Source organism: Haplochromis burtoni, unplaced genomic scaffold (genome assembly GCF_018398535.1).
Source record: "Haplochromis burtoni strain Fernald_Lab_line unplaced genomic scaffold, NCSU_Asbu1 Contig_981, whole genome shotgun sequence".
In the NCBI taxonomy this organism is placed as follows: Eukaryota; Metazoa; Chordata; class Actinopteri; order Cichliformes; family Cichlidae; genus Haplochromis; species Haplochromis burtoni.
The window spans coordinates 66,001-87,574 of NW_024583342.1; the positions used below are offsets into that span (position 1 = coordinate 66,001).

Here is a 21,574-nt window from a genome sequence, read left to right on the forward strand (position 1 = left end):
TTTTAGTGCCACTCCCACCCCCACTGTTTCGAAACCATGTCAGCATACAAGCTGATATCTGCTCAGTCTTCTCAGAAACTGTGAGGTGCATTTCTGAAATATTCCCCATTTGTGCTTCTGCTTCCAACATTTCTGAAAAAGAATTATCTTCTTGCATTCACAGTCACATCAGCAGTGAGAGACTGATACATGCAACTCAAGACAGAACAGAAAGAGAGACCAAAAGTACCAGGAAAACTTGCCTCACTTAGCTAGAGCTACCGAGTGAAAACAAAGATAAATGTAGCTACGTTTTATAGAGTGGCAAATAATTTGAAAAGTAGTTTTCCAGACACATCCACAAATGTCTATTATTTTAACTATTTTTTATGCTCTTTGGATGACAATCCATCGGCCTATAAAACATGCTTAGCAAAGTGAATAATAATAATAATAATAATAATGATGATGATCAAATGAAACCTTATTTAGACTAACCCCACCATAATCCATAATTTAAGCCACTGAGGTCACCTGAGGTTAGGTGTACATGTAGGTTATGTGGGAAGGGATGGTTTTTAATCTGCCAACGTCAACAGAATGTGTTAAATGTGATTTTTACCATTTGGTCCAAAATACTCACAAAGAGCTTTTCTTTCTAAATACCTCACTTCACATTATTCCAGTTTTATTTCATATGAGAATCATTTTAAAGGTTTTTGTAGTGAGTGATTGCTTGGTTCATTTGTTAAAAGATTTTTTTTTTTTTAGTCATTTGGTTGCAACAACGTTTTACGAAGCATGGTTTGTCATGTGATGCTTTTGAATAAATAGGGTGTAATAGGCAAGCTTTATAAGATTGAAGCTGTTGCGTTTTGGATTTAAGCACACACTCACATAGAGATGATGCAAAGCAATATTTATTGAAAGACAAATACCAGATGTAAAGTGCTGAGTTTTACGCTTTTGAAAAAACAAACATTTTTTTCATAGGATTCTGAGGGCTGATTACATCACTTGACATTACCATTAAAACATGCAGATACAAGCTGTTATTGAAAGATCAGTGCACCAAACAAACAAAACACTGCTGCACTGTAGAAAATGGAGCATGCTGTTCCTCAATCACAGCTCAGTGGAGATGGATCTGGTGAAGAAACTGACGTGATCCTGCAAGTAGAAACCGTGATCTCACAGCCGTTTAGTCGCATCCTTTGAAGAAATTCCCTGTGTGACGACCTGAATCTGAGGCTCTGTCCATGATATCCCTGTTTGATTAGAACAAAAGGAAGTAATTAGACAACACAATTTTGTTGTATTTCTCTATTTTAGTCTCTTTAAATTAAGTTGTTTGTTTTAAATACACTTTATGGACAAAGGACATGAAAGCTGGGAAAAAGACATGCAATAATTGATCCTGGGACAGATTCAAACCCAGGCCTCTGCACTGGCCATATTGCACATGAATTACATGCTCTAAACAGTGAGCTAAATCTGCACACATGAGTTTTCAGTGTGATTAATTTCATACACAGAAATGGATCCTGATTCCTTTTATAAAGCCTAACCAGCATCTCACAGAGAATTCTCTACTTCCATCATCAAAGGATCAAATCAAGGAATATTGTGGGAACAATGGTGTTCAGTCTGTACAGCAAAGTTAAGGATGGAATGAAACAGAGCACTGAAGCTGTGCTGGTGACTAATGATGGTACTGTTTTACAGTACATTTACAATGAATGCACCACATATAAGTTTCAGTTATTTATCTGACCTGTGTGTGTTGTGCTTTCCAGAAACTTACCTCCAGTAACCAGTCTGGATAACACAAGCAATATCATTAGTTATGTCATCGTCAGTAAAGGCTGCAAGGAAAAAAATAATCAATTTTTAATATGCAATCATTTTTAAAAGGAACACTTAAATAAGTAATGTCAATTTCCTTCTGCAACAATGACTCACCTTTACAGGAGGCATGGCACATATTTTTGGATGGGCATAATCCCGAATCACAGAACTTCCTGTCAGGCAGCTGGAAGAGTCCGTAAAGGCCTTTGGATTCATCATCCTCCTCACTGCTTGTTTCATCCTCGTCTTCCATTTCGCTGTCATCACGCTCCTCCCCACTAAACTTGTTCTTCTCATGTCTACCTGAGTGAGTGGCCGCCTTTGTCTTTTTACACCACCTGTTCCGTTTGACCCAAAGGTGGAGTTCATTGCGATGATAGTTGAGTTAATAGGGTCAGTAGCAGTGGTATTGGTCAGGTCAGTGGATGTTGAATTGGTGTTTGGTGGTGTGACTGCTCCATTGGTCATTTTGTTGGCTCCTGTTGCGGCGGGGACTGTTGGCTTTGGTGTTGCAGGGATGCAGTTGCCAAACGACTTGACCAAGTCTGTGTTCAGATGAGACATCTTGTCCACTTCACAGATAACTGCAGCAAACAAGGAAGAAAGAAAAGATTAAAAAGGTGATAAGAGTCGTCTTCCATCAACCTCCAAAATACATAAAAAGACAACAGTGACAGAGACAAATGAGCTACCTTCAAAATGTATGTGCCTTTGGTTTTACTTTAGGGACTATTGTTTTTCAGTCACTGGGACCATAAATCTTTATCTCATTGAATGTCAGATGAACAGACAAGTGAACAGACAAACTGGTCTAGGTTCTCCAGCATCCCTTCACAAGAGCAAAATGAACACTGAAGGAGCCTGAGAGAGACTGCTCTCTTTTATATGAAGCTCTTTGTAGTTATTTCTTAAAAGCACGCTTTCATTTTGTGTTAATCTTGCGTTTTTGTGTTCATTTTTGTTCTCTCCATTACATGCTGCTATGCATGCACCATATTTAAGCTCACCTGTTGCCTCTTTCCCCCTGTCTCCCGGACAAGCAACGTGAGCTTCATATCAGTACTTTCTGTCAGAAAAGGTGAAAATGAAACGATTGCTGTGATGTCTTTTTAAATAAAATACATTTTCATTAAGTAAAAGAATTTTGCAAGACTTTGTTCTAAGGTCTATTTTTGTAAGAGAGGAGCTGGAAAATGGTTGCCTTTTCTTTATATGCAGAACCCATTCATTTGATTATAGTCTACAGTGAAATCGCTGGTTAAAAAACAATATTGACAGAAAAAGTACGGAAACAAATGTTTTTTTACATAATATGATGAAAACATTGCGATTATAAATGTAGCAAATACTTACCACGTTGGGCCACTTGATCGACTGCTAACTGAAAGAAATTGCTGTCTCTGTATGTTTGCAGATAGAGCTGGTGCATTTATATGTGATGGCTTTTAGCAGTGGACAAGCCTGTTTCACTGCTGCCTTTGTTGTATGGGGAGTTTCCCTTAATACACAGGAAATCTTTTAATGATGATGAAAGAACACACAAATGTGGTTTTGATTATTGTTATGCAATTGCTTATGGATTACATTATTTTACCTGGCCCATTTAGCATTAAATCATCCAACACCTGACTTTCACTGCTTTCATTGACTTAAACATCCCCATATGGAAAAGATATATATAAATCTTATAAAGTTTGTATCTGTCTTGTGTGAAACTTGTATGAAAAGCATACAAGAGTGAATACAGATATAAGATCCCTTGAAAAAATTATATAAATGAAAGTTGTATGTTTTGGACACTTACTAAAACAATATATGAAAGTAATGAAAGTAAAGTGTTGTGCTTGTGTTGCATAAAAATGACATCATGGGACTTTAGGCCACATTGCTATAGTGACCCCAAGGACATTGAGTTGGTACTCGGTCATAATGACAAATGACTGAACTGGGGCAACTAGAGTGACTAGGTTCTAGTGGGAGTGAGGCATATGTGTAGAGGAGCTGCCTGAATCATATCTCCCGTGAAAGATTGATAGAGAAAACTCAAGACAGAAGAGAAACAGTGAGACCAAGAATAACAGCATTGCATTGTCTTAGTTAACTATAGTAGAACTACTAAAAGTGAGTGAGGATAAACATAGCTACTTTTTATGAAGTAGGTGTCACGGTCTGCGGGAGGCAGACCGAATGGAGAATGAGTGGAGGACTCAAGTGCGGACACTGACAAGGAGACGGAATTAACTTTAACGAAAAACTAGTCTTTATTTGGAGCTGATAAGAGAGCATACAAAAATTAAGCAAACAGGCTGAGACCAAGCTAAGAAAACTTGGAATAAACTATGACAAGACTAGAGAGACTGTGAAAGCTATGCATGCTGAAAATACTTTAAAATGTGAAGGGGACACTATGAAGTCTAAAACTAGACATGGGGAGGGGAACACAGATGACACCACACTGAACACAGGAAGACGGAGGGCTTAAATACACACACATATGAGGTGATCAGGGGAAGTGGAGACACATGAGGAAACAGCTGACTGGAATGAAAATAATGACGCCATAGTGGAAGTGAAAACTAAGTACATGGAAACAAGACTTCCAAAATAAACAGGAAACAGTAAGAGACACAGACATGACATAAATTTAACAAGTACCACAGAGACATAAAACATGACAGGTAGACATGAAGCTGGGAGACTTAGAACAGGGGAGAAGACACAAAAGGATCTGCAAAACAAAGGACTAACACAGCACTCCAGGCATCGGAACACTTAACCCTTGTATGGTGTTCGGGTCTGTGAGACCGTTTTCAGTTTTTCTCAAAAGAAAAATTAAACAATTAATTATTTTTTCAACCTGAAATTCATTGGCTTTGGCTTATTTTCTGTGAAGAACATAAATCCGAACTAATTTTCAATGACCTCATACTGTACCTCCCCCCACGCATTTACATTACATACAAGGTGTTCGGGTCCACTGGACCCAGGTCTAATAAAAGTGTTGAAAGTGTAGGTCCTGTGTTCCCACACTCTGTCTTCCTCCTTTCTGGTGCTGCTGATAGTGTTTTCTTCCCCTCCTGCTCCCGCACAAAGTTGCAACATTGTTGAAAATTCAACTACAACACCGTCTGCTCTGACATTCCCACACATTTTACCCTCTTTCTTGAGGGATCCAAATTTTATTTTCTCATACCCTGTCCCACCTGCAAATTAGGGGCATAATACTATAAATAAGACTTTGCCAGTGTGGTTCTTTATCACAACTGATCAAGATGGCAAAAGATTATCTGCTGCGAGGGCCATCCAATTGATTTTGGAAGAGAGAGGGGCTTCGGATGATGATGTTGACAAAGAGGTTTCAGAATATTTCACATTTCTGAAAATTCAGAGTCTGACAGTGACTTTGAAGAAGAGGATGAGGTTGAGCACCATTTAGTAACAAAACGAAGACGAGTACCCCATCTGCAGCCAGCTCCAGGACCAGAACAAGCCCACCAGACAGCAAGTGAAGAAATATGGATGTCAATAACTGGTGAAATTGAATGGTCTTCTTGCCCAAGAAATGAGCCACCCTGCAGAGCTGTTACTGTGATAAGCCAGGGCCAACACGGCTGACAGTTACTCATGTGCAGGACATCAAGTCTTCATTTGAGCTTTTCATCCCAGATTCCATCCAGAAAATTATTCTGGATTGCAGTAATCTAGAAGGAAGGTGTGTTTTTGGAGAGAGGTGGAAGGAGATGGACCAAATTCATCTAAGAACCCCAAAGGCCTACTTTGGGGTTCTTATCCTTGCAGGAGTTTTCAGGTCCAAAGGGGAATCCACAGAATCCCTGTGGGATGCAGAAACCGGCAAGAACCTTTCCGTGCATCAATGTCTCTGGAAAACTTCCACAAAATTTCCAGGATTATCCGTTTTGATAACCGAGACGACAGACCAGCTCGACGGCAGAGAGACAAGCTAGCTGCCATCAGGACAGTGTGGGATAAGTGTGTGCACCACCTCCCCTGTTTTACAACCCTGGGCCTAATGTCACCATTGATGAGCAGCTGATCCCATTTAGTTGTGAAACATATTGCTTCACGTGTAAATGTGTTGTGTCTTTCCACTCACTCCACTTGATTATAACTGATTTATTTTTTTATAACATTTTATAAAAAAAAACAAAAAAACCGAGAAGCACATTAATTCATAAATGTGATCTAACAAAGGTAAAGGGAAAAAATAACCATGTTTGCTGTTCATGTGGCTTGTAATTGGGATGAACTAAACATCTGTTGAGTAATTTAACATAAAATTGTTTGATAGTGTTAATTTGGAAAGCCAAAACTCTAGCGGGTCCACCAGACCCATGAACACTGGCTGAGTAACAAAAATATGAACACCACACAAGGGTTAATAAGATAAACAAAACTCAAACCAGAACACGAATTACAAAAAAAATACAGTAATACTAAAACACTGGGTCACAGGACCCAGTACCGTGACATCGGGGGACGCTTTTGGCGTTTTCATATAATGGCGTTCTAAGGTAGCTGGGATAGGCTTCACTCCACCCACGACCCTGGTAAGTGGAAGACAACGCATAGATAAATGATAAGGACTATTTTACTTTTCCTTGACATGAGAAAAATTAAATACCTTCAGCTCTTGATGATCAGCTTAATGATAACATCTAATGACCAAAAGAATTGCATGGGCGGTTGTTGCTGCACTGCATACACTATTTTCCTCTTTATGATGAGTTTTGCCAGCTTGTCAGAAATTATATACCCCCCCATGTTTTAAATGGTTCACTAATTTTAACTGGAAAATGATCTTCAATTACAACATTATTATTATTATTATTATTATTATTATTATTATTATTATTATTATTATTATTATTATTTATATGCAGAGGAATCATGAAGGAACAGAGACTCTTCCTTCTCTTTTTCATTATTATCACAAAAAAAGAAGAACACAAAGGGAAAGTAAAGTAAGAATGCACTAAAAGAAAGTGAACATTTTAAAACTTAAACAAAGACACTGATGGTTTAATTCCCCAAAATTATGAGGAAGAAACACCTGAAAGGTTTGTTGTTCAATCCCTGGTTGCTGAAGTGTTCATGCCAAGGTATCCTTAAGCAAGATAGGGCTTTGGAGTTGACGTCACGCCACAGTGCATTGTGGGATCGCGGCGCCATGCCAGTAGGCCAGAAAGCAAAACAAGCACACAGTGTTAGAGTGTTGGAATCGGGACTGCCAGAACCATGCTCAAAATCAGCGCAAAAGACAAAGGGCTGTATCGCGACCGATTGCACCCAGACGCCAAGAGACGGTACTTTGAAAAAATTGCGTGCATCGGTAATGTGGACCCGTATGAAATAAGGAAGTGGAGTGGAAACCCAGATGACCTACCGCCTTTGTCCTATCCCGATATCTTTGCATACCTTGTCTGTGGAGTCAGCGCATACACAGCAAACCAGTTTAAGAATTATACATCCCTGGAGGCCCACATCCAATTCACAAATGGCTGGGTGCAAGATTTGTCCATCTTTAAGCCTCCACGCTGCGAGTACGTTGTCGTTAAGACATAGGTAAGTCAGTTTGAACTTGATAACTTTCTAAACAACTTCCTTGTTACAGTTTTTGATTTGCATGTGCAACGTGCTGCTCTAAATAGCCTGTAATGTTTCATTTTGTGGTTCAAGATTGATGCCAGCTGTGTGTTGCCATGTAAATAGTTTGCATTTCATTTTTATGTACTTGCTAAGTACATGTGAACAGATCAAGAATAAAAAACAAACAAACAAATATACTATTCTTTTCTGTTTTATTGAAACTACTTCACACAAAGTACAATTATTTACAATGAACTACACATGCAACACAACAGCTTTATGAATAGTCAACAAGAGCAAGTTTCATTTGGCCCTGGTTTGACAACCACACTGGGGCACATATTCACCAAAACACAGCAAACCTTAACAATCTTATCAAGCAGTGTTGTGTTTATTTCTCCTCTGCCCTGTTCATTGCACACACAATACTTTGTCTGCCCTTTAGCTTCCGCGATGCTGTCTGTCCGCTCGCCACTGTCCACATTTGCAGCTGGTACCTCAACCTCCACTTGTCCAACACAACTGCTGTCCACTGCCTCCATGACATTGTGATTTTGTTGTTGGTCTTCTGTCAGATCTTCATCGATCACTTCTGCACGGGGCACACCTTCAGACTCTGCAGCTGCATAACGAAAGCCTGTAAGATAAAATTAGTGCATACACATAAGGTAAATGTACACCAATATTCCAATGACAGGTGTGTGATTCATCTGGAAGTTATGTGCGGATTAGTGTACAGTGATAGCAATTTAGTATGTTTTTAGAGCTCAAACCAACAAAAAGCTGGGGATTGCACAGAACTCGATATCCGCTCATCTCACCGCTGCAATGCAAGCCTGACGTCTTTGTTTAGTAATATCGGATACATGGGATCCCTTACGTTGCCTCCAGGATGGAAAACGATGAAAAGAGAGCCCATTATCCAGCTTCTTGCCTTCACAATCGTGTGATCTAACGTTGCAACTGACAACACAACACGTACGAACCATAGCTGAAGCTGTATCCTGTGTCTGGCCTACTGTCATGGCGGAAGGGGGCGTGGCCCACCTCCCGTGACATCACGCTCCAAAGCCCTATATTGAATGCTGATAAGTACGTGAATGCCAGATAGAAAGTACTTAGGGAAAAAGTCACTATATGACAGTGTGTGGGAATGAGTGAATTATACGTGAGTGCTCAGTCAAAGTAGAAAAGGATTTTAAAAGAACTAGACTATTATAATTACTACTATAGGGTCCAAAGTGGAATATCTCATTCAGAAAGGTCACCTGAGGCAAAGTGTAAATAGGAGCTGAAACACATGGAAAGAGGTCCTTTATAATCTGCCAACTTCAAGGACAAACAGGAAAAAAGGAATATATGTGTTAACAGTAAGTCTTAACATTTGGTCCTTAGGTTTTACTGTATAAATATCTCAGTTTAATCCATTTTTATTTCATATGAGAATAATTTTAATGGTTTGCACAGTAGCCAATTGCTTGGTTTATTTCTGATTAATGAAATACCTTTAAGTCTCCTGGTTGGAGCAAAATTTTATCTCTCATGCTTTCAGGGTTATTTTTCGTATGGTGGTGCACATGTCGTGGTGTTAAATAAACGTGAAGCAACAGGTAGTCTTCATGAGATTGAAGCAGTTTTGTCATTACTATTAAAAGTACTATAAATATATAATAACACAAACACAAAGATGCTGCAAGTCAATATTTATTGAAAGAAAAGAAATAGATGTAAAGCGTTGAGTTTTAGACTTTTGAAAAAGTAATCATTACTTTGTAGGAATTTGAGGGCTGATTAGGTCTATTGGCATTACTATTAAAACATACAGGTACAAAGCAACGGTTACTGAATGATCCACCAACCAAACAAACAAACAAAAAACGCTGTTTGGTTGGTAATGGAACATGCGGTTCCTCAATCACAGCTCACGGAAGGTGGATCTCATTAGGAAATTGTAGCAACCAAGATCTCACAGCCATTTAGTCACATTCCTCAAAGAAATCCCTGGTGCGACAACATGACTTCGAGGCACTTTTCATGATCTCCCTGTTTGATTAAAACAGAAGGCAGTTATTAGGCAACACAATAATGGTGTTCAATCCTTGCAGCAGTGTTAAAGACTAAATGCTTTGGAGACGTGATTATGGTCCAACACCTTACTGAATTTTTTTGCTGTTTTTCAGTATATGGATATTATGAATAAATCAGCAAATTAATGTATCACACAATAATATGACATTTTTTCAAAGCTTTGGTTATTTATCTGATCTATTTGTGTTGTGCTTTCCAGAAACTTACTTCCAGTAACCAGTCTTGACAACACAAGCAATATCATCAGTTATGTCATCATCAGTAAAAGCTGCAAGGAAAAAAGAAACCATTTTTAATATACACAATAAAAAAGCAACATTTAAACAGTAAATCTGTGTTTGCTTGTTTGCAAGGACTCACCTGTGCAGGAGGTATGGCACATATTTTTGGATGGACATAATCCCGAATCACAGAACTCTCTGTCAGACAGCTGAAAGAGCCCGTAAAGGTTTTTGGATTCGTCATCGTCCTCACTGCTCGTTTCATCCTCGTCTTCCATTTCACTGTCATCCTTGTGCTCCTCTTCACTAAACTTTTTCCCCTTCTCACTGTGTGAATCAGCATCACGCCTTCGTCTTTTCACGCCACTTGTGCTGTTTGACACAAAGGTTGTGTTCCCTGAGCTGATGGTGGAGTTGACAGTAGTTATAGTGTTAGTAGTAGCAGTAGTGGTGCTGGTCAGGTCTATGGTTGTTGAATTGGTGTTTGTCACTGTGGCTGCTCCAGTGATCGTATTGTTGCCTCCGCTTGTGGAGGGGGTTGTGACCACCGCTGGGTTTGGTGCGGTAGGGATGCACTTGCCAAATGACTTGACTAACTTGGTGTTCAGATTAGACCTCCTTTGTACTTCACAGATAACTGCAACAAACCATTCATGTCCACAAACAAGGACAAGAAAGTTTTACTTTGGTGGCTACTTTTTCAGTTATTATCCTCTGTGTTGTAGAAAAATTTCACTTTACAATTACATTATTGATGCAGTTGATAAAGACATTTAAATAGAAAAATTGCATGTTGCTAATATTACTTCACAAAGTATTTGCAGCTAAGATAAAGCTTTATTACTGATTCTGTATTTGCATGTTTAAAGTAAACAGTAAATAATGTCATCAGATATATCAAATGCAATTAATGTTTTCCTCAAATATAGAAGAAGAATCAAGCAGCAGTCAACTTAAATAATTTTGTACTGCTAAGGTACAGCTTTGATCCTGATTTTCATGAGCACCAAAGTGATTTGTACTTTGACTCTGAAGGTTATGAAGATTCTTTGCTAAGTACCCAAAGCACATTTGAGCTCACCTGTTGCCAACGTTCTTTCCTTCAGTCTCCTGGGCAGATCAAGCATTTCACCGAGCTTTTCTCTGAGCTTGCATTTGGAAACGATCCGGCTCTCAGAAAAACTGGGCAGCAGAACTGCCACAGCCACCACAACAAGCAACTCGAGTTTCATGTCAGCAGTTTCTGAGGGAAAAAAGTGAAAATTACCTCCGCTTTGTATTTGTAGGTCTACAACAACAAAAAATGGTTAAAAAAATAAAAACACTATAGCAAGTGAGGGAACAAACTGAAGTTTGTTTTGTTTTTTTACAAATTATAATGACTAAAAAACGTTTTAAAATGAAATACAATTTTTCTTACCACTTTGGTTGACCAGCTTGCCTTTTCACTGCGAGAATTTTCCCCCACCTGTGTAGGTTTACAGACAGAGCCTGTGGGTTTATATATGATGCTAGGACCAGTGGGCCAGCCTGTTTTACTGCTGCGTTTGTTGTTTGGGGAGTTTCGCTTGGGAAAGGAAAATTTTTAACGCTGTCCAAACAATACACAAAAGCCCTCATGACATTAAATACTTATCACCTGAACATGACATTCAGACCTTTCATTGGCTTTAACAACATGTGACTGCATCTACGAGGAGTAACCATACTAGGAATAGACTCCTCTAAATGCTGAATATTCACAAGAGTGGAAGAGGTCTGAGGTCACAGTGATCGTGATCACTGGACACCAAAGTCAAACCAATTCATCTCTCTGTCTGCGTGACTGTTGCAGCCAAATTTGAAGCTTGAAATTTGACTTCACAGTCACAGCTGTCGTGTATGAGATAAAAAATAAAAGAGATAAAATTGCAAAGCGAAGCAAAAGATAAACAAAAAAATTAAATAAAGGTATTCATAACTGTTCTAATTTGAACAGTTTACTGTTAAGTTTGTTTTCATTTACATAAAATGTATTCTTAACTTGTCCTAAGATGTTATAAGGAAATGTAATTGATTCCAAATTTCTTCACACCTGCATCATTTAAAACACATTTTTTTCTCCAGGATCATGTGTAATCTGCCAGCTTCAAGGCCAAGCAGGAAAAAAGTATATGTGTTAAGGGTAAGTCTTAGCATTTGGTAAGAAGTTAAGCTAAAACGATCAGCTCACATTATTCAAATTTTTATTTCATATGAGAATCATTTTAATGGTTTGAATAGCCAATAAAAGATTTTATTACTCTCCTTTTCTGAGTAATGCTTTGTAGGTTCTGCTTCTCATACTGGCACTCTCTTCTCATGTGGTCTTTTGAACAAATAAGTAATAGATAAATTGAGTTTTGGCATGGCAATGAAAACATATGCAAGCATGCCACTTAAATATAGAAAACACTGTTTCATGATGTTTAGCAGGTAATGGACTCTGTGGTTCTTTGATCACAGTGTAGCAGAGATGGACTAAATGAGGAAATTATTGTGATCTTGCAAGTAGAAACTGATCTTGCAGTCATTTAGTTACATTCTTGTGGCAACCTGACTCTGAGGTACCGCACAATCTGCCTGTTTGATTAGAGAAAGTTATATTTCACTATTTTAGTTCCTGTTATACTAAATTCATTGTATTGGATTCAGTGCCAGCACTTATGTGTACCTTCCTTGGAACGAATGTGATGTCACAATGACACTGGCACACAAAAATCTAATAAATCCAATCAGTAACTATAAATGACATGTTGTAAGAAATTTCCAATCACAGCTGTTGGATATGGAGAGGAGCAAATATGTGAGTTATTTTATTCTGTGTCTGGGGCAAAGATTGCTCATATTTGTCCAGCACTGACTCAGTTGGCAGAAGGGTAAAACTCAATAGTTTGTCATGATTATTTTTGCTGTGTCACTGTTTAAGCACATTGAATGGCATTACACATTTCCAGATACCCTGGAACACAAGTTAGACAAAACAATGATCTTTAGTTTCAGAAGAACCAGTTTAAATTACTCAATGTCCACTTAAAGAATAGCCTAGTCACTGTATCATGACAAGAGGGGCTTGAATGTCTTTAAAAATGTTTACTCACTGACTTACCTGCACTCCACACAAAATGTAAAGTTATTTTATTATTTATATAGGCTTACAGTATTTAACTATAAATGAGATGTTAACCTGATTAATGTCATTGTATTTGAGTATTTGAGAATTGCAGAATGTATCTTCTTCTTGAAATATTCATGAGAGTGGAACAGATTTGAGTGACTCTGATTACTCAAAGCCAAAAAAATACCTTCTAGTCTGCATGACTGTTGCAGCCAAATTTAAAGAAATTCCTAGTCACAGCTGTCGTGTATGTAGAGAAATCAAAATATCAACTCTATTATTTTACGTCCTCCCTTTCGTCTTCATTGCAACAAAGATTCAATAAAGAAACATAAAGAAGAAAAAAGGGGGAAAAAAGAAAAAATCACAACATGAAGCAAACAAACTATACAACTACTAAGATCAACAAACTAAACTAACAACTATACACACACAAATCAGAAAATGCTTCAGCAGTTATAAAACCTGGCAGGGAGTTCAGGGTAAAAATCTCTAGAAGGGATCGTCCCCTTTGGAGATGGTCCTAAGGGTGGTTGAGGAAATATCTTAAGATGGAATAGTAGGTGGTTGACAGCCTTTTTCCTCCTATTTAAAAAATACTCATACTACTGAAAATTGTTTACAGTATAAATATTTTATCTTTCCTTTGAAACTTCCATTTTTACTCATTTATTCTACTTTATTAACAGGAAAGTTTTTGTTAAATTTCATTTGAAAAAAAATTATCAGTTAAAGTACATAAATTCTACAGTTTTTTTCCCCTCAGTAGTCATTGCCAAATATCATATGTTGCAGTCTTATATATTGGCATACACATGGCACTTGCAAGTAAATACAAAATTCAGTTTTTAAACAATGATTTCATTCATTGTGGGGGAAAAGGGGTCCCTATTATTTTACTTTACCATTTAGTAGGTCAACATGTATGCGTTAAGAGTAAGTCTTAGCATTGGATCCTAAGCTCAGCTGAAAAGCTCAGTTCACAGTATTCCAATTTTTATTTCATATGATAATCATTTTAATGGTTTGAATGGTGAACATTTGCTTCGTTTATTTCTCGCCAATAAAATACATTATTAGTCTCCTTTTCTGAATAATGATTTGTGGGGTCCTGATTCCCATACTGGTGCTCTTCTCATGTGATGTTTTTGAACAAACAAGAAGTAATAGGTAGATTGAGTTTCGGAATTACAATAAAAACATATACAGGCATGCCACTCAAATATAGAAAACGTTGGGTTTTTTTTCATGATGTTTAGCAGGTAATGGACTGTGTGATTCTTAGATTACAGTTCAGCAGATATGGACTTAATGAAAAAATTGTTGTGATCTTGCGACTGATCTCTCAGCCGTTTAGTTCCATTCTTGCGGCGACTTGAGTCTGAGGCACTCCTCACGATCTGCCTGTTTGATTAGAGAAAGTTATGTGTATTGAAGTATCAAGTTTCAAGCTTTGTTGTCATGTACAGATAAACAGTGTAGCCACATTTACCTGTAATGAAATTCTTTGGCTCGTAAATTACATGTTTCCAGGTAGTCTGGAACACAAGGCAGATGATAACAATGGTCTTTAGTTTCAGAAGAACCAGTTTAAATTACTCAGTGTTCACTTAAAGAATAGCCTAGTCATTGTGTGACGACAAGAGGGGCTAACTTACCTACACTCCGCACAAAATGTAAAATTATTTATATAGTCTTACAGTGAGATCATCTACAAACAGGAGTGCATGGACTGTAAAAAACAACAACAACAACAACAAAAATAATGCCAATATAAAATCCAAATACAGTGAAAATAATTTATAGCACATAAGACTTTATTTTACTGCAGTCAAATAAATTCAAAATTCTTGGAACAAGGATATAGAGAGTAATTTGTACTTTTAAAGCAGTGAGACCAAAAAACAGTAAAACATGCTCAGTTAGCTAGAGCTACTGAAGAGAAGCAAGGACAAACAGGCCTGTTAATTGTAAATGCAAATTTCAAACAGCTAAATAATGTCAAAAAGTACACAAACATCCATCTGCTTGTGCTTGGCAAATTGATATTTGATAAACTGGAAGTTTAAATCTTACATGAAATGTCCTTAAGGTCATATGCTATCGTGGACTTTAACAGTTGATGTTGTGAAATGTTTTGAAACTTCAAATCAATGCTGTGCAGAGTTATAGTAAACTATAACGCTATATATAATGGTATAGTTTACTAAATTAATAACTCAAACTAAATGCAAATAAGTGAAATTACATTTTAGTTGATTGAAATTAAAAAATCTAAATAGACTGTAAAATATGTAAACTAACTGAAACGATTTTGTAAAACTGGTAAACAGATACGATTATTAGTTTCTGTATTTTTTTTTCTGAAACTTACTAAATAAAAACAAAAGTAAAAGCTAGAAAATACAAACTATAATCTGTATGACACCTCTGGCACTATGGTGGCTGAAATGCTCCAGCTGATAAGGTCCACTTTCCCTTTGCCATCAAACTTTGTGTGGCATAGATCCAAAAAACAAGCTCTAGTCTAAAATGTCCCCATCATTAAGCGTTTTAAATCAAAACTTTCAGAAGGACTTTTTTAATACCTATTCTGCTCTTGATGATCAGCTTCATGATGAAATCAAACTATCACATGACTGCAGGAATCTGGTAGCAACCAACAAAATTGCAAGGCCGATTTTTCTTGCAGCACTCTATACCTTTTTGTGACGGGTTTCACTAGTGACTTACCAGCTTGTTCTAATAGCTCAGCTCTTTTGGCTCCCAGGTGGCTCTTCACATTTTTTGTTTCTTAAATTAATTCATTACCAAAAATTAAATTAAAACTTAAAAGTAAAACTATGTGTAAAATGAGTGACTAGTATACAAAACATACATTATATCAGATGTTTACTATTTATATGATCATAAAAAATAAATTTTGAAGTACAAAAACAAGCATACATCTGAATTTGACAAAAAGATCCATGTATACTTAATATTTATTAACCTTTAACTGTTTTACTAGAGTGAAACAGGACAGCTTATCACAAAATAAAATCTAACATAAGAAAAGCCAAGTCCCTCAGCTTTAAGCGGTTGATCCTGTTTATTCTCTCTGTCTTTGACTGCCCTGTTTTGGAGAGGATTCTCTCTCAGAGGTTCAAATTTTACTGTCGTCAGTCATCTTCTCAAGTTTCCAGAATGTTTTCTTTGTATCAGATGTTCTCTCTCTCTCTCATTTACACGTACAAAGAAGCACAAGGGAGGGAAATGAGCGTGTGGTGTGTCTGTAACCTCCCCTCCTTCCCTTCTGCTCAGTACAGGCCAATGACTGTTTGGTGCGAACACTCAGACGTCATCACACATCATGCAGTTGACCAATCATGTATGATCTGAATAGGAAAAAAAAGAGAGAGAGGAAGAAAAAAAAAGAAAAGTGTCTCAGGCTCCCAGGCAGGAACTGATTCTCGTTATTCACTTCAAAGAGTCATCTCTGAAAGTCGCTTCATTCACACCTGACACTTCACTACGGGTCAGGAAATATACATTTTTAAATATAAATATTGTAAGTGTCCTACATGTGGTGGTGTCGTTCCAAGATTGCTGGGTTGTATGTGTCACGGTGTAGGAGAAGAGGACTCAAACGCTGGGTTCAGAAGCAAAACCATGTGCCTCATATATGAAAACTAAAAGTAAAAACTTCATTATTACTTTTTATGTCATTTTAAGCAGTGCATAAGTAAATGTTACTAGTTTATAACTAAAAAAAAATCCCTATCTTACTCTCAATCAAGCTCAAGTCAATATGCTTATGAACAAAAATAAACAGCAGAAAACAGAGCAGGGCATAGGCCCATGTGAGCTTTTAAAAATGCAGTCAGGTCAAACTCTACAAGGCATCGGGATACAATGATTGTGCTTAAAAAACCTACAACTTAAAAAATTGTGCTGTATAAATGTGTGAATGGACTTGCTCAAGCAAGGCAGAAAAGCCTCATGTAGACATTGCCCCACCGCACCATCATCTGAACTATCGAGGTCACCTGAAGTTGTAAATGTGCTTTTTAAATGTCCAGGAAGGGATTGTTTTTAATCTGTCATCTTCAAGGGAAAACAGAAAAGTGCATGTATATGTTATGGATCTTCCCCCAGAATTACATTTCAATGCATTTTATCTGAGATTACAGTGTGATTGCACATTGGTTAGAGGTAGAGTGTCTACTTTCCAAGTTCAAGTGTCTACTAGTATCATCTATTAATTGAAAAGTTGGTGGTCCCTGGTTGCTGTAGTCTGCAACCAGGGACCACCATTCATTGTCTTGCCCAAGTATCCTTGGGCAAGATAATGAATGAACATAGAAAAAAGTGGACATAGATTTGAGCGCTTAGGCATACTTACAAAGCATTATAAAGGAACTAGTCCATTTAACATCTTTACGGGGGCCAATGTGGGAAACCTCATTAAGACATCATGTGAATTACTGAGGTCACCTGAGCAAAGCGTAAGAGAAAGTTAAAAGTTAATTAGTTGGTCAGCAGTTGTACAATATATATACTGGGAATACAGCCAAATATTGTACCACACAGTCATGTAAAATTTATTTAAGCTTTTGGTTTAAGTTAATGAATTGTGAAATAAAAAGTGTCATATAGGCTTTTACAAGTCAACAAGTGCAAAAAAAATAACATAAAAGCCTCTGGAATTAAATAATAGTACAGAAATAATGCCTCATCTGTATAAGAAAAATTACCAGCACTGTGTCAATACGATAGAAATTTCTTTTGCAGTTCATCTGAAAAGATGCAGTTGTGCTTTGGGATCTTTTAAACATCATTAGGCGTGTTGCTGCACGCTGTCTGTCCCATCTGTGAGTGCAGAACAAGCGCTCACAAAGCAGCAGCTCGGGGATGACGTCAAACACATGGGTCCTCTGTAGGCCGATAGGAAAACCCAGACATTTTTATCAATCTCAAAAATCCCCCCAGATGTCCCAGACAGAATGTGAAAAGAGGACATGTCTGGGGAAAAGAGGATGGTTGGTCACCCTAAGTTAGTCAAGAAGTAAGAAGTGTTTGTGTTTGTCAGGATTTGGACAGCCCAGTGTGTGCTCCCGATGCAGGGGAAACTAATTCTGCCGGGGAGACCTACCTTGGCACTTGTGCAGGTGAAGCCAATAGAACGATATGCTTCATCCTATTTTCTAGTATTTGGCTTGGAAGGAAGCTGGTTCGGAAACATATTCGTCGATGCTTTATCTTCTGCTTTGAGTTTATGTGGGAGCCCCGTCAAAAACCTGTCCATTATGTTAGCAGTGTCCACGTGTTTTTTTGTTTTGTTTTTTTGTATTCATACCATTTGCCATACCTCATCTGTGCAGGAGGTATATCAAATGTTTGGATGGGCAATAACCGTCCAGACTAACTGGACATCATGAAAATCAGTTCATGGGTTAAATTTTCTTTGCTTAAATTTCGTACTTCAAACAAGATACATTAAAGCTTAAAATGTATAGGGATTAATGTCTTTTTAAGTGGTGGGATTCTTTTTTGCATTCAAATGGAATTCTTTTATATTTAGTTTTCATTCCCCCCCATTCATTTTCTTCTACAATAAAGTAACTGATTAACAAACAGTGACATGACAATTAAAGGAACTCAATGATTTGTTCAGATAATAAAACAAACACACAGTAGCCATAATCAAAATAGTTATGAGATTCTTTCCTGCAGTGTTGGTCCACTAGATGAACTATTAAGTGTAGGAAATTTCCCCCCGTGTATGTTTGCAGACAGATCCTCTGAGTTAATAGATAATATATTTGACCCCTGACCAGTGTGTTTTCTGCTGCCTTTGTTGTGTGGGGAGTTTCCCTTGAAAAACCGGAAAATCTTTAGTGTTGACGAAACACTACACTTAAGTCCACATGACATAAAATACTTCTCACCTGAACATGCCGTTCAAACCTTTCATTGACTTAAATAAGATATGACAGCAGCTATTTGACTGTAAAGAAGTTGTGACTCTGATAAATCGGGGTATTATTGTGTTTTGGGGAGTTGCTGAGTGTATCTTCTTTTTTGAAAATGAAAATTCACACACAGATCTGAGATCATGATAATGATCATTACATTCCAAAGTCAAGCCAGTTCTTCCTCTGGACCACGAGACTGTTGAAGCCAAATTTAAAAAAAAAAATCCCTGAGCAACAAGTGTATCAAGTAGGTTTTTCTCTGACTGAGGTAAAGGTTTCTCATATTTGTCTAGCACTTACTCAAATTGCAGAAGGGGCAGGGCTAGAGAGTTTCACATGGTTATCTTTGCTGTGTCACTTTTTAAACGCATTGAATGACATCAGAAGTTTCCAGGAAGTTTGACGATGAGGGACACAATAACAATGATCTTTAGTTTCAGAAGAACCAGTTTTAGATTACATAATGTTCACTTAGAGAACATCCTAGTCATGGTGTAACAAAAAGATGGGGTTAGGGTGGGTTATTCTACAAATAGAAGTGCATGAATAGAACTTAATGACATGGTAACTGAAACAAAACATACAATGAAAACAATTTAAAGCATATGAGAGTCCATTTTACTGCAGTCAGATAATTTTTGAATATGTAGCACAGGACTGGATAAAGTGTTTGGGTTGTTACTCAAAGAAAGTAACCTATTACACATTCCTTGTTACTTTTCTTAAAAGTGTAGATCTCTCCATAGTTTTCCTCCTTCTGGCACACAAACTGAAATTGACCTATTGCAGCACAAATGCACAAGAAGAAAAAAAGCACATTTTATTGTATTATTTTTTTATATCCATCTGGCATGCAGATAACTGAAAAACCTTTGTAATGCAAGTAACAACATAATTGTAATTGTAGTGTGATTATTTAATTTATTACAGCAATGCAGTAAATACAAGTTTACTGAAAAATGTAATGTGATTACAATAATGTGTTACTTTATAACAGTTTGTCAGTCTTCCATGATCATGGTCCTGAGTCTGACGACTCAGTGTTTTGCGTTTCTTTATAATATTTTATGTTTTTGTTTATTCTGATCATGTAATTTGCCATTTGTTAGGTTTCCGTGCCTGCCCTGGTCCCACTTCTCTGTGTTCCCTCTGTCCATGATGTTATTATGTCTGCTCATGAGTCTGTGTCTAAGTTCTATGTCTCGTCTGGATCTCTGTGTCTGTCGTGTACTTCCTGTTTTACTTTGTAGGTCTGTGCCTTATGTCTGTGCATCCAGCTTTGTGCTCTCCCTGTCTCGTCTGTGTAATCAGCATCAGGCGTGTCTCCCAGCTGTTTCCTCTCAGTCCTGATCACCTCTTGTCTGCGTCTGCCCCTGCTCATTGTCGCATCGTACCCTCATTTTTACTGTGTGTTCCATTTGCCGACTTGCCTGCCTGTTAGTTTATTAGTTTTCCCAGTTTAGTCTTCTGTTCTACATTCATTCCTGTAATAAACAGAGTATCTTAAGTTCACATCTGCCTCCGCGAGTCCTGCTCTTGGGTCCACCATTCCTGCCTGCTGCACACAGCCCAACATGACACTAATGGCCTAATGCCCTTCCCTATGACCCCTATTTGGGTCTTCGCCGAATACTTAACACTGTCTACAGTGTATTTATAAAGCACCTCTGAGTGAGTGAAATTGCTGTTCATTTGTTGAACTGTGCCCTATTTGAGTCTTGGTAGAATATGTTAGCCACAATCAGGCCATTAGGAACACTGACTAACTTTTTGTTTGTTTTTACCCTGGGGCTTTGGTCAGACCCTCTTCAGCTCAGGTTATTCCACTTGAATGTAGAATCCAATTGGCAGGTGTATTTTTTCTCAGGTCCCCATCCACAGTGCAGCAAAAAGCGACCCAAGGTGTGACCACTTCATGGACCTTGTGGAGGGTTTCTCTGCTCTGCACCAGTGAAGTAGTTTTCTCAGTCCATCTTTTCTACATTCGAACAAGTTAATGTGGCAGCCAGCCTCCTATTGGGGGTGGGTGCTGGAGGTTGTTTCCAGGTCTTGGCTATAGCCTCCCTGGCTCTTGGACTTATCCTTCGCATCTGGCAAGCTCTGACCTGTTTTGCATGTGCATATGTACATTTGTAAATTCATTTGAAATTACATATTATGAACTATTGAGGTTACCTAGAGCCCCCCACCCCAACCAGTCTGTAAGGTGTCACGGATAAATGCAATAAAATTAAACCAGTACCAGGGCAGGGCGTCTGTTCCCCATAAGCTTAAAAACATGCTATAAAACCCTGGGGATTCCCTTATATGGCAACCAAAGCTATTATGTTGGTGGGTGGGTGCGGTGCCATCCTGTGCTGATACTTGGGTGTGTGGGTGTGTGTATATGTGTGATGTAAGCACATGCAGAGTGGATGTTGGGCGCGTGATTAGTAGTGAGAAAAAACATTCATCAAACTAACATTTTACTGAAACATTGTATGCTCATGACTTACGTCTGCTTTTACTCTATTCTGTACATACTTATACATACCCCAAGCTGTGGTTTCATGTTTTGTCAGGGACCTAGATCTGATCGACCCAGGGTCCCTGAGCAGTTATTGACTTGTATCATATTACAGTGGGGCAAAAAAGTATTTAGTCAGCCACCGATTGTGCAAGTCCCCCCCACCTAAAATGATGACAGAGGTCAGTAATTTGCACCAGAGGTACACTTCAACTGTGAGAGACAGAATGTG

At 37.9% G+C, this 21,574-nt stretch overlaps 2 protein-coding genes across 3 annotated transcripts; both read right to left on the bottom strand.

Moving 5' to 3' along the window:
- Window positions 1–887: 887 nt before the first annotated feature.
- On the bottom strand, window positions 888–3,240 carry LOC102299694 (alpha-lactalbumin). 2 transcript variants are annotated; one of them, XM_005951602.3, is made up of 5 exons: window positions 3,181–3,240; window positions 2,835–2,893; window positions 1,942–2,411; window positions 1,784–1,844; window positions 888–1,247 (listed from the first exon to the last, which is right to left on the bottom strand). In XM_005951602.3, exons 3-5 carry the CDS (start codon window positions 2,078–2,080, stop codon window positions 1,181–1,183), a joined length of 267 nt encoding a protein of 88 aa, XP_005951664.1. In that variant the 5' UTR covers window positions 2,081–2,411; window positions 2,835–2,893; window positions 3,181–3,240; the 3' UTR covers window positions 888–1,180. The 2 variants fall into 2 exon arrangements, with proteins under 2 accessions (XP_005951664.1, XP_042072183.1); XM_042216249.1 differs by lacking the exon at window positions 1,784–1,844.
- Window positions 3,241–9,122: 5,882 nt separating this feature from the next.
- LOC102299384 lies at window positions 9,123–11,294 on the bottom strand. Its single transcript, XM_005951601.3, has 5 exons — window positions 11,164–11,294; window positions 10,825–10,986; window positions 9,883–10,380; window positions 9,730–9,790; window positions 9,123–9,477 (listed from the first exon to the last, which is right to left on the bottom strand). Exons 2-5 carry the CDS (start codon window positions 10,973–10,975, stop codon window positions 9,411–9,413), a joined length of 777 nt encoding a protein of 258 aa, XP_005951663.1. The 5' UTR covers window positions 10,976–10,986; window positions 11,164–11,294; the 3' UTR covers window positions 9,123–9,410.
- Window positions 11,295–21,574: the final 10,280 nt, after the last annotated feature.

Bases quoted from the DNA above. Each gene is read 5' to 3' on its own strand.
- LOC102299694 (XM_042216249.1), bottom strand. From the start codon at position 2,391: ATGTCTCATCTGAACACAGACTTGGTCAAGTCGTTTGGCAACTGCATC. The intron at 1,248-1,941 runs GTGAGTCATTGT...CTAATCAAACAG, and splicing joins GTGCCATGCCTCCTGTAAAG to GGATATCATGGACAGAGCCT.
- LOC102299384 (XM_005951601.3), bottom strand. From the start codon at position 10,975: ATGAAACTCGAGTTGCTTGTTGTGGTGGCTGTGGCAGTTCTGCTGCCC. The intron at 9,791-9,882 runs GTGAGTCCTTGC...TTTTCCTTGCAG, and splicing joins GTGCCATACCTCCTGCACAG to CTTTTACTGATGATGACATA. The intron at 9,478-9,729 runs GTAAGTTTCTGG...TTAATCAAACAG, and splicing joins GTCAAGACTGGTTACTGGAA to GGAGATCATGAAAAGTGCCT.